At 41.4% G+C, this 15,728-nt stretch overlaps 1 protein-coding gene across 2 annotated transcripts in view; it reads right to left on the bottom strand.

Moving 5' to 3' along the window:
- Setd3 (SET domain containing 3, actin N3(tau)-histidine methyltransferase) overlaps positions 1-15,728 on the bottom strand; it is a 72,666-nt gene that overhangs the window by 36,218 nt on the left and 20,720 nt on the right. For both annotated transcript variants that reach the window (XM_026399424.2, XM_026399423.2), the window contains 2 exons: positions 15,508-15,580; positions 14,972-15,228 (listed from right to left, as the gene is read on the bottom strand). In XM_026399424.2, the coding sequence (XP_026255209.1) occupies positions 14,972-15,228; positions 15,508-15,580 (330 nt within the window). The remainder of the gene's footprint in view (positions 1-14,971; positions 15,229-15,507; positions 15,581-15,728) is intronic.

Genomic DNA, 15,728 nt, shown 5'->3' with positions numbered 1-15,728 from the left:
AAAGATGTCATCAACTCTTATTCTTCAAAAACATCAGATGAAGGTTATAGAGAGGCCTGTTTTACATCTATGTAAGGAGTGGCTTTCTAACTACTGTCCTCTAACACAGAAAGGGCTGTCCTGCAAACTCTTGACCTTGAGCAGGACTGTGGTCCACCAGAGACAGGCTTTGGTCCTGGAAGGATGTTGGGCTGACACCACCAAGAGTGTATAGCTCCACACATGGGTGCAGGGGTCAGGGGCTGTGTGCCGGCACTTCTATATATCCTGTCTTCCTGCACAGCCTTGCCACCCACCCACACAGCCCCTTTCTACAGTGGAGGGAGACTCAAGACTCCAGCTAACCTGACCAGACTTACCTAAGACTCTAAGGTCTTACTTTACCTTCCACAAGACAATGCATGCACAGTGCTCTGTAAGCTGGGTGTGGCATGGATGGCAGAGGAGAGCCAAAAGAATCTGCCATTAATAAGGCTATCTAAAAAACTACGGGGGCTTTTTTAAAAAGGGACAATCTGCCCAGAAACAACTTACCACTAAAATGAATTTCCACAAGAGCAAAAGAAATGACCCTCTTGGAACGAACTGTAAGTCCCCAAGTACTCAAAGCAATAGATATTCAAAACAGAGTTTTAAGTCAGTCTCAATACTAGGTAGTGTCAACATAAAATGCAAATGCAGACAGCAATTCATCCTCCTTTGCAAACATTCCATGATGAACACTAATAACCAGGCTCCCCTCCAAAGGCAGCGCCGGTACTTGCACTTGACAAATGGCTCCCTAGGAACTAACGGCAGCAGAGGAAGCCATGCCCTTGCTTGCTGTCCCCACGACGCCATCATCTCACCACTGCACTGTAACCTCACTCACATCTACTACTCCTCTTGGCACTAAAGTGCAGCGGTGGGAAGTCACAATGTGCTTCCCCACAGAGCTGCTGAGAGTCTCCGGGTCTGAAGAGATGAACAACCACTAGCCAGCAGCGTTTGCTGTGATGGAGGCAAATCTGCCCTCTCTCCTGCCTCCTCGTGCTTTCATCCTGGAGCAGAGGAAGGATGTGAAGGGGGGCCCCAGGATGGTCACAGCCCAAGCCACACAGCTCAGGAGAAGGGAGAGCCACAGTTCTGCAGGGAAGGGTGTGTGGATGATCACACACGACTCCACTCAGAGGCACCTTCTCACAGGACACTTACCCAGCCTCCTCAGAGATGTAGCAGATCCCCTCTTCTGCGGTACACACTGAAATTCAAATGAGCCTACAATTCCTGTTTGAATGAATAGGAAACTTATTCATCAAATACAGACCTTTGGGGTTAAAAAGAAAGACCAGGTTTCAAGAAAGATCTTCCTGAAGCTTCTTCTGTTTTTAAACTTGTGGAGAGTCACTGGCTCTCGTGCAGGCCCAGGACGAGTAAGGCTGGGCTGGGTGCATCCCGACTCCAGCCCCAGATGGGCTGCCCAGGAACCAGGGAGCTCTCCACCCCAGCCTGCTTCCTTGCTGTGAAACTGAGACAAAGCCCTGAGTGCAGTAACAGGCTCAGTGGCCTCAGGCCCACCATTGGCATATGCATGCACTGGCAGGTCTAGGGAGGGATGCCCTCATCTTTCTGACCTCCACTGGGACGTCTCAGACACAAACTAAACTATCAGCAGCCTGAAACTGGTACTAGAGGTTTCTTCCTATTTGGTTGATTCTAAGGCAGATTTTTCCAGTCAGGCAGGCATTTCTGACACCTGCATACCAAGATTTTAAAAAGCCACGAAAGGTCTTACAGTGGTTGGCACAGAGCAGGCATGTCTTTCCTTCTGGATAGGCCACCTTCCCCCAGTCTTAACAACAGGGACTCAGATGTGTCTGGTGATGTCTGCTTGCCACACCCACATGGGTGCTATGCTAACCATCTGGACAACATGGAGAAACTGGGGTTGATTTATATCCACTGCTTTTTTGGATGTCAATTCCTAAGCAAACCTGCAAGTTTTTCTAAAGGGGCCAAGAACAAGTCAGAAAACTGAGGAAGAGGAGGAAGGCATGGGACAAGGGGGCAGGAGGGCTACTAGTCAACAGGGCAGCTGCAGATTCTGGAACTAGACCTGAGAAATGTCCACAGGACACTGAGCATGGGCTGCTGACCCTCCTACCTCACATGGACACACTACTCAGTATCCTCCAGCAGTAACCCCCTTCAGCCACCACTGAGAGGACACAAGATAGAACCACAGATACAGAGAGAAAGTGTTTCATTTCTCAAGTGCCTCAAAGACCACTGAAACTAAAATCAGAAAAAAAAAATAGAAAAAACAAAGAACACTAAATTCTCAGAAGGCAAAGACTCTATTTGAATTGTGATAACATACAGAGCACATAAATATAGTTAAAAACACAAATTAAGTTTTTTCTACAGTCTTTATTTATGAAAATGATGAAAATCAGATACATGCTTAGAATGAATTTACAAAATTGGAAGCCTTACATAGGACACAAGACACTCTGATACATTTAACACAAATTAGTAATGACTAAGGTCGGCTCTCAGGAACAAGGGAGGACAGAGGTCAGGGCATCTGAGCAAGACAGCCCATGGTCCAGCCAAGCCAATCAACTCTCCAGAGAGTATGCCAGGCTGGGCTCAGTTCCCAAGCTCTAGCTTATTCACATTTTTCATACCACTAAAGGTTGAATCATTAAGTATCACAATGAAAAACAGTACACCACCAGCTTCCGCGTAGCTTTTGGGAAGTGGGACTTGGCTGGTGCCTTAGGAATGCACGCCCTCTGTCGCTGGTTGGGAGGCCACAGAGCTGCACGGGAAGTCCAGCAGGCTCCCAGAATGGTCCTGAAGAACACCCCTATCCCACAGGCCACACCCAAGAGAGGGATTCTTACATCAGATTGCTCTGTGCTTAAAATCAGAGTACTCTGTCCCAAAATTAAGACCAGGAACAAACCAGAAGACAGAGACTGCAGCCTGGTAAGCCCCACATCGAGGAGCTCAGGCCCTGAATCTAACACAGCTGCTCTAAATTCCAATACAGAACCAGGCCCGGAAGCACCTGGCAGGCTGCTCAACATCTCCAAATCCCCAGGTGCAGAATGGGGACTCAACAGAAAGGATCAAAGTCCTCAGAAGAGAGCTACGGAGAGCTGTTCAGACTGAACTCAAGTTCCTCACTTTAGTGACAACAGTGGCATGAGCATGGTCTGCAGCCCTGAGCAGGCTCAGATCTGTCCCCACAGTGTCTTCTGTTTGCAACCCTATGCTCCCTAGCATGTGCATGGGAGATGCTCCACCTGGCTGTCAGCCCTGCATTTCCTCTTCAGGACAGTCCCTTTGGGATGCTGCAAAGATAGTTACTTACCTAGAGGGAAAAGGACCAACCAAGTCAGGTGAACAATCTAAAAACTGAAAACATTCTTGCCCTCCCAGTACCTGTAACTTCCCCTCTGGTTCCCATCACCAAAGATCCTCCAGCTGTCCTACTGGCTTCTCCCACTCTCACCCTTGCCTCGGCTCCCTCACTTCTATGAAGTAGAACAGTGTCATGTGGAACACCTTCTCCTCCAGAGACCTACATGGGAATGAGGCCAGGACAGCAGTGTCGAGGAAGCCACTTTATACTTCAGATAAAAAGCTGAATAAATAAATAAATGGGAAAGTAGGACAGCTATTCCTTAAAGTAAAAATTCCAATTAATATATACAGGGAAAAAAAACAGAAATAGAAAATTAGCACTTGGCACACACCATTGTGATAACTACTACAGACAAGAATCATGATGGATGCCAAATCCAGCGGATGAAAACAATATGAGAAACAGGACATTTTGCATAGTCTCAACCCATCTTTCTACAAGGTACTCATTCACTACAAAGAAAAAAAAATAGTAACTTCTGGTGGAAAAACCAGTAATAAAGACATTGACTCACGTCCCCTGAGAAAGACACAATTTCATTTCCATGGTATTCCAGCCAAAAAAGCATAATTTTAGTCTAAATACAAGAAAATATCAGATAAATACAAATGGGAGACTTCTACAAAGTGGCTAGCCAGTAGTATCTTCAAAAATGCCATGGTCAGCGGGAGTGTGGTGGCTCACCCTGCAATCCCAGCCACTTGGGAGGCTAAGGCAGAAAGATTCCAAGTTCAAAACCACCTGGTCACCTTATTGAGGCCTTGTCTCAAAACACTAGAGAGTCCATGGGTTCCATCCAATTCCGCCCCCACCCCCAGGAAAAAAAAAAAAAAAAGGGCAGGGTCATGGAAGACAAGGAAGGGACACATGACAACTATATGCAATGTGGGATTCTGGAATGGAAAAAAGAGCACTAATGGGCCATCTGCAGACTAGTTAGTACCATACTCAAGTTAAACTTTCTGATCTACACTCTATGCTATGGTTCTATAAGACATCAACTCTAGGCCAGGCTAGGTGAGGTGAGTGAGCACTCTGTACCCTTTTCCTAAATCTAAAATTCTTTCAAATTTAAAATTTAAACAAAAAGAACTCTGTAAGGGCTGGGGTTGTGGCTCAGCAGTACAGCACTCGCCTAGCACATGCAAAACACTGGGTTCAATCCTCAGCACCACATAAAAATAAATAAAATAAAGGTATTGAGTCCAACTACAACTAAAAAAAAAAATTTAAAAAAAGAACTCTGTAGACCTGGAGTGAGAGAAGCTCAACAGTAGAGCACTTCCTAGAACCCATGAGGCCCTAGGTTCCATTCCAAGCATGGGGCAGGAATGATATCACAACTTTGTATCCCCAGAGATACAAGGCCCTATCTCTAAGTGTGACAGCTCATACTTATGAGACATTCAACAAATGCCAGTTGAATTAATTAAATCATTAAGAGGATATGATGGGTTAAAAAGAAAACAAAACAGATGGGGTAGCGACTGTAGGAAGAGCCAAGGCTAGGAGAAGCTGCCTGGGGTACAGGGAGGAGGCTTTGCCTAGGTCTCCAGGTGGAAGGAAGGGAACCAAGAGAGCAGAGAAGCCGAACAAGGAGAGGAGCCTCACATGAAATGACAATGTGGAACACAACCTGTGCACACTCTGAAGCTCCTGGCAACATGCTCTGCTGCCAGAGGAGGAAAGTTCAATGAATGCAGAGCATATTTTCCCTGAGCCCCACTGAAATATACCTATCTATGCACATACTCATAGACAGCTTTAGACACTGAGTATATTTCTTCATGAGTTTCAGGGACTCTCTAAGGCACAATAAGCCCCCTTACCCAAGAGGCCACAGCATAGGGTAGAGGCCACGAAGTTAACTTGAGTACAATGCTTTTCACTAATTCAGTTACCTGCAGTCAACCAGAGTCCAAAATTATTAAACGGAAAATTCCAGAAGTAACTTAAAAAATTTAAATTGTGTGCTGTTCTGAGCACTGTAATGAAACCCACCCCACTCCATCCTGACAGGGACATGGATCATCCTGTTGTTTGGTGCATATGTTACACACTTGTTAGTCATTCAGCAACAACTAGATTACTAGATCAACTGTCCCAACACTGCAGGGCTCCTGTTCAAGTAACCCAGAATTTACTTAATAACAATCTTAAAGCCCAAGAGTAGTGATGTTGGCAATTTTATTACTATAACTGTTCTATTTTACTATTAGTTATCATTGTTGATCTCTCACTGTGCCTAATTTGTACATTACACTTTATCATAGGAATGCATGTATAGGAAAAATATATACAGGCTTGGGTACTATCTGCAGTTTCAGGGACCAGTGTTAGACAATGCTCCGCAGGGATAAAGAGGAACTAACATAAGCTGATGCCCAGAGCTTTTTAATCCAACTGATGCACATTCCTAGAGGCCTTGTGTATCATCAGATTTCTGTGTGGAGGAGACAGCAATATGCAAACGCGAGCTAAGCACATCTCTGGAAACTCACATCTTGTGCTACTCTTGTGTGGCTCTGTCAGGTAGATGGAATGCAATGGGAAATGGAGAAGCAACTATTTGTATTTAGCCACAACTGCCATGGGATGCCAAGAGCCAAAAGTGACACCGTGCTCTGCCTCCTGGCAAGCCCCATGTTCAGAGGCGAGCCACAGCAGTAGCAACAGCAGAATATGGTGTTCATCTCTCTGCCACTGTAGTCCTGGTTAGGGGAGAAGGTGCCTATTCAAGGAAGACAGTCAACTCCAGATCACCTTACTCCACCTTAAAGCATAGGGCAGGACAAGCAGATACTTGCCACAAGGGATGCCTGCCTTAAAATAAATTTCACAACTGTTAATGCATCAGTGAGTTTCTCCACTGCATACCTTATCCTGTGCCTTTCCAACTGTGTGATCAACACAAAGAGGAAATTCAAGTGAGGAGTACAAATCACTTAAATTATGAAACCAATGGAAAAACAGCAATTAATTTTATGGCTATGCCTCTTTTAAACACTATATTTTTGTACTTACATAAAAAGCATCATATTCAATCTCAACAACAAAGAAAAATGTGCATGTGCCTAAGATAATCTCAGGACAAGCTGGCATGTCAAATCACAGGAGCACCTGTTACATAGGACTGATTATCAATTAAGTAACAGTCAATGCATAAGATATATTAATTTCTTTCTTATGATATGGGTAGAACCTATCATTCAGGTATATTTAGTAAAATCTGATAGTATTTGCTTCATTTTTACATGAACTATTTCAAAGCTGGGTTTAAGCCACTGATTTCTATCACAAAACTGGTCATATGCTACCATGCAACAAGTCCCCACATGGAATTGCCCTTTGGTATGTTCTGTTCTGCTTGGAGTATTTTCACAGGCTGGGGTCTCAGCAACCACTTTAAACACCAGGTTTTCCTTCCACCATAGGTCCTCTTTTCCTCTCCAACCCCAGTTTTGCAAGTAGAAATTTTTCCCCACTTAGGGCTCTCCCATACAAGCCTCTAGCATTTGGCTTAGCCACAATTTCTAAACCGAGCTCCTGGGCTTGGGGTGCTCAGATTCCTCAGCTACTGAGTGCAATTCAGTGTTCCACCAGCAGGTGCTGCAGCTTAACCCAGGTATGCTCAGAATTCCTTGGGTCTGAAGCTCCAGTTACAAACTATCTCTAAAAGGATACAATATATGCCAAGCATGTCAAGAAAAATACAATGTAAAACCTGGAAGGACCACTGACAATCCTAAAGCCCAAGCACCTGTTTGAAACTCTCAGATCACTAAAGACAGAAGGAAACCTGAACACAAGTGTCCACCTTGAGAGTCCTCCACCAAGGAAGTATGGGAAGAGGAGAGCACACAGGAAATTTGTTTCCCAGTTTTTGACAACAAAGAGAAAATGAGGATTAAAATAAGAATATAATACAGAGAAAACTACCTATGGAACTTATAATCACTAGAAGTCAGTAATTGTGCTGCTGGAATACAAATCCTGAAGATCGAGCACCACATAAGGCTCATGGAATATCAACACTTGTCCAGAGCCTCTCATGGACCAGGGTCACTGCCAGGACGCCCAGAAGGGAGTGGTGCTTGTACTGACTCAATGAACACTAACCATGGCAGCAGAATCTCAAATACAGTCAGAAAAGAAGAGTGAGAACAGGCACCAGCTCAGAGAAAGAGCCTGGCATGGCCCCAGGGTGAGACGCTAAGTGGAAACCACAACCGACAACTGCAGTCGGGGTTCTGTCACAACTGACAACTGAGGTGGGGTTCTGGAATTTGGATCGCCTCCACTACCAATGTTTCCTCATATCCTCAGAAAAAGTTAATAGCCACAATGCAAAAACACACACACACAAATCCCACCTGATGGCAGACTGCTGTAATGAAAATGTTAAATATGAACTAATAATGGCCCCTCTCTCTCTGATAATGCACATGACCAACTAAAAAGGAGAAATCTAACATCCTGGAAAGCACAGGGAAGATAACTAGTTTGCTACTAAGGTGGGCAAACAACAGGTTTACAAGGTCTACATCGTATTCACGTGATTTACCATTGAAAGCTTTCAGAAGTGATGAGAACATTCTAAAACTAGAAAAAGGGTTGGACTGAAAAGATGGCTTTCAACAAGATCACTTTTCCTTTAATCTGTTCCATTTCCTGAATCCTACTGCAAAACCCTCCTTGCCCACAGCTCCCACCCTCACTGCCCAGCAGTAAACTCCATTCTAGGCTGCGTAATCGGAATTGCTGGCTAAGAAGCATCCTACAAAAGCTAGGTATTTCCAGTCTGTGTTGAACCCTTCTGCTGCTTATTTTTGCCAATGCTAGTAATGGTCACATTTTCTTCTGAAAAAGAACCACAGCTGACTGACCTCATTGACAGGTTAATACTGTGCTTCTCACACTACACAGTGACACACCCTAAATTCTTAGAGGTGGGGTTGTTTTCCTACAGTGCTGATCTGGCTTGATAGTCATTTAACACGATTTTAAAATGACAGCAAACATCTGTATAAATTAACATCTGTATAAATTTTCAGCATTTAAAAACATGAGTCTAAAAACCAACAACAGCAACATGAGACTTACAGGCAACCCTGGGATTGTGGTGAGTCATTGTGGGCTTAGTCCCTATTCTTGGTCTCAAAGGTTGAAACACAACCTGGTACCAGCACATGTGGAGCATTCCTCTGCAGAGCCCTGCCTGCACGCATCATGCTGAGGGTTCCATACAGGTCTTTGCATTCCAGCTCAGCAACCTGAGAGTTGAGGCTGCAATTACCCTCCTTCACAGGAAGAGAAGGGAAGCACAAAGACCTGACCTAGGTGGAACAGAGTTTACTGCTGGGCAGGCACTGGCAGGCCAGCTACAAAGCCCACCCTTCTCAGGCACTGTACTGTCCTAGGGAGAGTGGCTCCATCCACTGAACACTCTGAGATTCTCAGAAAAAACTATTCCCACCACCCCAGGGCTGAAGCCTGGTACTGTGCTTCGAGGTACTCTGATAAACAACCTAACTTTGGATGACAATTCAATAGGTCTTAATATTTTTTTCTTACAGATCAGGAAACAAACTCAGAGAAGTAAAGCAACTAATACCAAATTGTATCTGAATAGCAACTAAGATGGAGACCAGGATTTCAGCACAAGCTTGTCTTAATACAGAGCTTGTGTTCTCACCAAACGGCTAGCAGTCTCTTCCTGGGACAGATCATCAACTAACTCCTTCAGCTCCTGGACCACACTCAGATGACACTGCCCCCTTTGGGGACCACAGTTCTTTTCCTCCATCACTCAAATGCCCCTTCCTGGTGAGATGTCAGCTAACCTGAAGAAACCACACCATCCCACCACATACATTTCACTTTCACCAGGCAATGCCAAGGCTCATGGCTGGACTCCTTACTCCATCTGCATGGCTCTGTCGAGAGTGACTTAACCCTCACCTTTACTTTTCTCCAGTATTTTATTTCCCTATGCTTATGTCCTCACTGTGCCAAACAACTCCAAACTCAGACTTATGTTTGTAGGCTTTTAAGAGGAAGGGTTGTTTGCTAAAGGGCAACAAGAAGAAAAACAAAAAAGAGGAAAAAAGAAAAAAGAAAAAGCTCTAAAATATATTATTTTAACCACAGCAAGCAGCCAGAGCCAGGGAGGGGCTGTGATTAGCAAACAGGAAGATTCTCACTTAACAAGTAAAGTAACTCTCAATGATGGTTATTTCAGAATTCATATGGGTACAGGGGCACTTTGTTATATAAATACAAAGTGAGGCACCTCAACCATAGTACTGATGACATTTTATGTCACAGGAAGTTCAGCAGTGTTCCCAGAGTAGATGCCAGTAGCACCCCCAACTCCAGTATAATAACCAAAAATGTCTCCAAATATTGTCCAATGCCCAGAGAGCCAATAATGTGGAACAAAAGAACTAATTTATATGACCACAGACACATTTTGCCCTCTCCTTGGTTGGAGACTTTTGTCAGAAAAATATTCAGTCAGATTTCCAAATCATAATATTTTTTCCAAATCTTTATACTGGCTTAATTTACCAAAAAAAAAAAAAAAAAAAAAAGTCAACATTTGATTATCTGGTATTCTGCATTTGTATATATCTTGTTGCACATTTATTGATTAAATTTTTTAATAAAAAAGAATTACTGCTTTAAAAAGGGAGATTCACTAAGGCTTTAAGAATGTACTCATTTTTTATTTTTATTCTTTTTAAGTTATAAAAATCATTATATTATATTGTATTATATATTCACTACTATATAAGTTCTTACAAGGCATGTGAAAATGTTAACACTTTTGGAAATACTTCTGGAATGAGGTTTTTTTTGTTTTTTGTTTTTTTTAAATTCTCTAACTCCTGAGATGCTAACCATAACACATTTCCTCTGTAGAAAGCAGAATGATTCAGTCTCCTTAGCATTACTAAGGAGGCAAGTTTCAAGGAGTTAAAGAGAACTAGCTCTTAAACAGATATGAAAGAGAACCTCTTCGTGACTCACAGCTATATATTGAAGCGAAGTTACACTACACAGTTAACAGTGAAACAGACACATGAGTGCAATGAAACATCCAAACAACACCCATGCCCAGGCAGCACTCGGAAGAATTGTCATCACAAAAGCACATGATCATCTCCAAGGCAGAAAAGACCTTTAACAAAACCCAGCATTGGTTCACGTGAAAAAGTCTGGAGAAAGTTATGATAGAAGGAACTTACTCAACATTGTAAAAGCTGTCTATGACAAACCCAAAGCCAACATCACACTGAGCAGAGAAAGATTAAAAGCATTTCCTCTAAAGATAGGAACAAGACAAGGATGTCTACTCTCACCCTTCCTATTCAGTATAGTACTTGAAACTCTAGCCAGAGCAATCAGGCAAGAAAAGGAAATTAAAGGGATACAAATAGGAAAAGAAATCAAATTATCTCTGTTTGCTGATGACAGATCCTATGTTTATAAGACCCCCCACCCCCCCAAAAAAAACCTCTATCAGAAGACTTCTATAGCTCATAAACAAATCCAGCAAAGTTGAAGGATGCAGATCAGCAAACAAAAATACCAATAGCTTTCCTATATACCAGTAATGAACCTGCTGAGAAAAAAGTATGTGGAATAAATATAAGCAATAAGGTTAAAGAACTCTACAATGAAAATTATGGGACATTAAGATAGAAATTGAAGACCTTAGAAGATCCATGTTCTTAGATTGGCAGAATTAATATCGTCAAAATGGCCATACTACCAAAGCCATCTACAGATTCATTGCAATTCTCATCAAATACTAATGACATTCCTCACAGAACTAGAAAAATGCCCTAAATCTGATAATGGAAAAATAAAAGACTGAGAACAGCCAAAGTAATTCTGAATAATAAAAGCAATGTTGAAGGCATCACAATACTGATGTCAAATTATACTACAGAACTACAGTAACAGAAACAGCATAGTTCTGGCATTAAAATATCCAGACAACCAATGGAGGGGCTGGAGTGTGGCTTAGCGGCAGAGTGCTCGCCTGGCACATGTGAGGCGCTGGGTTCCATCCTCAGCACCACATAAAAATAAACAAACAAAATAAAGGTATTATGTCCATCTACAACTAAAAAAAGTTGACCAATGGAACAGAATGCAGAGACAAATCCACATGGACAAGGTTATCAAATCCTTGACAAATTGAATTTTTTAATTAAAAAAATTGACAAAGTTGACAAAAAAAATGCTGGAGAAAAATCAATCTTTTAAATAAATGGTACTATGAAAACTGGATATTCATATATCGTAGAAGGAAACTAGATCCCTATCTCTTACCTTGCACAAAAATCAACTCAGAGTAGATAAAAGACCTAGAAATTAGACCAGAAATACTGCAATTACTAGAAAAAAAACATAGGGTCCACATTTCAATACATTGACACAGGCACTGACTTCCTTAATAAGACTCTTAAAACTCAAGAAATAGAACCAAGAATTAATAAGTGAGATGGCATCAAATTAAAAAGCTTCTGCCCAGCAAAAAGAAATAGGAGTGTGAAGAGCAAGTCTACAGAATGGGAGAAAAATCTTTACCAGTTACTCTTCCAACAGGGGATTAATATCCAGATTATATAAAAAACTCAAAAAAAAACTTAACACTAGAAATACAACCCAATCAATTAATGGGCAGATGATCTAAAAAGGCATTTCTCAAAAGAAATACAAATGGCCAACAAATGTATTTTTTAAAATGTTCAACATCCTTAGAATCAGGGAAATAAAAACCAAAACCACACTGAGATTTCATCTGATCCTAGTTAGAATGGCAATCATCAAAAGTACAATAGCTGGGGCTGGGGTTGGGGCTCAGTGGCAGATCACTTGCCTAGCATCTGTGAGGCACTGGGTTTGATCCTTAGCACCGCATACAAAAATAAATAAAATAAAGGCATGCTGTCCATCTACAACTACCAAAAAAAAAAAAAAAAAAACAAGTAACTGCCAGGCACAGTGGCGCACCCCTGTAATCCAAGCAGCTTGGGAGGCTAAGGCAGGATGATAACGAGGTCAAAGCAAAATCGAGGCACTAAGCAACTTGGTGAGATCCTTTCTCTAAATAAAATACAAAATAGGGCTGCAGATGTGGCTCAGTGGCCTAGCACCCCTGAGTTCAATCCCCAGTAAACACCACCCCCCAACTCCCGGCAAAAAAAATACAAGTGACTAATTGCTGGTGAAGATGAAGGGGAAAAGGTATATGTATATATTGTTGGTATGAATGCAAATTAGTTCAATCACTTTGGAAATCAGTATGAACATTTCTCAAAAGACTAGGAATGGAATCACCATATGACCTAGTTATCCCACTTGGTATTTATCCAGAAGAACTATACACAGCATACTATAGTAATACATGCACACCAATGTTTATAGCAGTGCAATTCATAATAGCCAGTTATAGAACCAGTCCAGGTACCCACCAACAGACAAACAAGTAACGAAAATATGGTACAAATACACAATGTAGTTTTACTCCACCTTAAGAAAGAATGAAATTATGTCATTTGCTTGGAAAAGGCTAGAACTGCAGAATAACATGCTAACTGACATAAATCAGACTCAGAAAGTCATTTTCTTTCATATGTGGAAGCTAGAGAGAGAAGGGGTGGGAGGTTAGAAACACATCTTAAGAAAACAGAAGGGAGACCAACAGAGTAAAAGAAAGGGATTCTAGAGGGAAAGAAGACAGGAGGGCCTGGGGAAGTACTGGGAAGTGAAATTTATCAAATTATGCTGTGTCCACATATGAAAACACCACAAGGAATCATATTATAATGTACATATTATAATGTACTAATTAAAATAATAAGAACAATAATAACAAAAGAGATATGTAGAGTAGAGCAAGTGAATGGGGAAAGAAGGAAAGGAGGGAAAGCGGAGGGAAAGGAGAATGAGATTAAGCAAATTATGTCATGTGCACGTACAAACATGGCATAACAAATGCCACTATTATATATAAATAATTCTATTGCACCAGTCAGATAATGACATCACCATCACTGACAACTTACCATCATTTCTGAATTTCAGCCTGACTACAGAGCCAACGCCTCTTGGGAGGTGAGGATCCCAGCAATTGTCAAGTAATAAAGGCCCAGATTTAAGAAAAATAGTCGTGAAGAGAGTTAATTTGCAAGTCGTCATCCAACAATAGGAAATGACGAAGATTAAAATCTGCTAACATCAGTTTTTCTTTTAGTTCTCAAACTACAAAATTGAGAAATAAGAATGAAAGTACAACCCTTTCAGATCATAAAGAGCCATACCAAACTTTAGACTGCAGGATTATAGTGCATACTAAATGAAGAGGCCAAGGTTTGTTTGACCCCATCAATAGTTTTTAAATTAAGCACCCTTGGGGCTGGAGCTATAGTTCAGTGGTAGAGAACTTGCCAGCATGTGTGAGGCCCTGGGTTCCATCTCCAGAGCCACAAAAAAGTGATTTAATTAATTAGTAAAGCAAACCTGAAATAAAAGCTATCTACATACTGTATGACCATTCTTAATACTTCTTAAAGTTTAAAGTTTAGAAAAGCAAAGTGATTTGTACTTGAGGACAAAAATCAACTTTAGACATATTTGAAATATTTGGTGGGAGGATACACAATGTACAGTAAACATGCTGTAAAGTTCAAACAGTGGAATGGAAAACAATACCACTGGAGCAATGAAATGAGAGTACCACTTCATGCACTAAAACACAGCAGGGACAGACCATCTAAAAAACAACCAAATCAGTCTGATGCAGCTTGTCAAACTCCAAGGGAACAGGGGCAAACAGTTCCCAGTCCCATGTGTCCTGGATCAGATACAGAAGCCCAGGAGCTGATCCCTGGGCACTAAGAAGGGGAAAATGGCAGGGACCCCCCTCCCCAAGCTCTGTGGGGGACACTAGGGCACAGGCCTGAACCTTCCTAGTGCACTGAACCTGGAAATGCAAGATGAGGGTGGACAAACCAGCAAGACACAGAAAGGCATAATCAGATACAGCTCAAGTGTTTGCTGCCTCCTGCAGACCCTTTATGACACCTGAACTTAGAATCTATGATACTGTGACACACAGTACACTTTGAAAAAACAAACAAATCATGTTGTAATTTACTAAATTATCAATATTTTACTACTAACATATAGAGGAGAAACCCCAAAATGGATTCTTGTTTTCTTGGAAACTTTACACACAGAGCACCATTTTGTATCAGATATACTTTACAAGTCTTAAGATTTCATCATAATCTTTTGTTTTCAAAAAAGCTAAGTGATTTAGTAACTACTCAGGAACAACTGCTGCATAACCCTAGACAATGTTGAAGTCAGATACATTCAAAACTGTACTGCAGTGAAATTTCTATAAAAATGGAAACAGTGAAATATACTTGAATATTTTTTAATTTGAAAAGCAAAGTGTTTTAAGTATCCTTAACAAGATGTCAGTGGGACATACATGCAAGTATCAAGTCCCCTTTTCCAGGCCACCCTGCTCACCTGGATGACTTTATAGAAATAGGCATACTGTCGAGCTGTGTTTTTATACTGGCTGAAGACATCATGGATAGCTTGTGTCGACTGAAGACACCGAACTTCCTCTTCTTCGAAGTAGAGGGGAGTGTCATATTCACTGGGGAGGGTCTGAATGTAGGGCTGCCAGAAAGAGTTGGGGCTGGCTCGCTCACACAGGAGGTGGAAGGCCAGCGCTATGTTTCCCATGGCTTGAAGAATCCGGTCTTGAGAATACAAGGGCCCTGAGTTAATCCAGAAGTGAGCAGTGTAAGTTCCACAGACTCTTTAAAAAGAATCATTCAAAACATACATGGAAATGATAGACAAAACTAAAAGATCTCATTGCATTTAAAGTCATGTACATCACTCTTTGGATGTAGAATGGAAAACATTTCATGCGAATTTAAAAGACTATTTCTCCAGTTGAGAAAACAACCAAACATGGCTCTTCGTGTCAAAATAGAATTTCATATATTTTTGTCACTTGCACTTTGCCTTAAACAAACAGAAATTATTCTCACCCAATACCGAATTTTTAGCAGATTCAACAGTCATTAGTAATTTTCGGGGAACCCATAAAAATAACTCTTCTGCCTAAAAAAAAAAAAAAAAAGAACAAAAAATAAATAAAAATAAAAATAGTAGACTCATCAAAACATGTTACAACCTTCAATCCAACTTTGTGATCAGAAATTGAATCACACATGAACTACAACTTAAGGTTGTGTATCAGCACTTCTTT

This window comes from Urocitellus parryii, chromosome 6 (assembly GCF_045843805.1).
Source record: "Urocitellus parryii isolate mUroPar1 chromosome 6, mUroPar1.hap1, whole genome shotgun sequence".
Classification (NCBI taxonomy): domain Eukaryota; kingdom Metazoa; phylum Chordata; class Mammalia; order Rodentia; family Sciuridae; genus Urocitellus; species Urocitellus parryii.
Note: the sequence above shows the minus strand (reverse complement) of the source record. Positions and strands in the feature narration are given on the sequence as shown.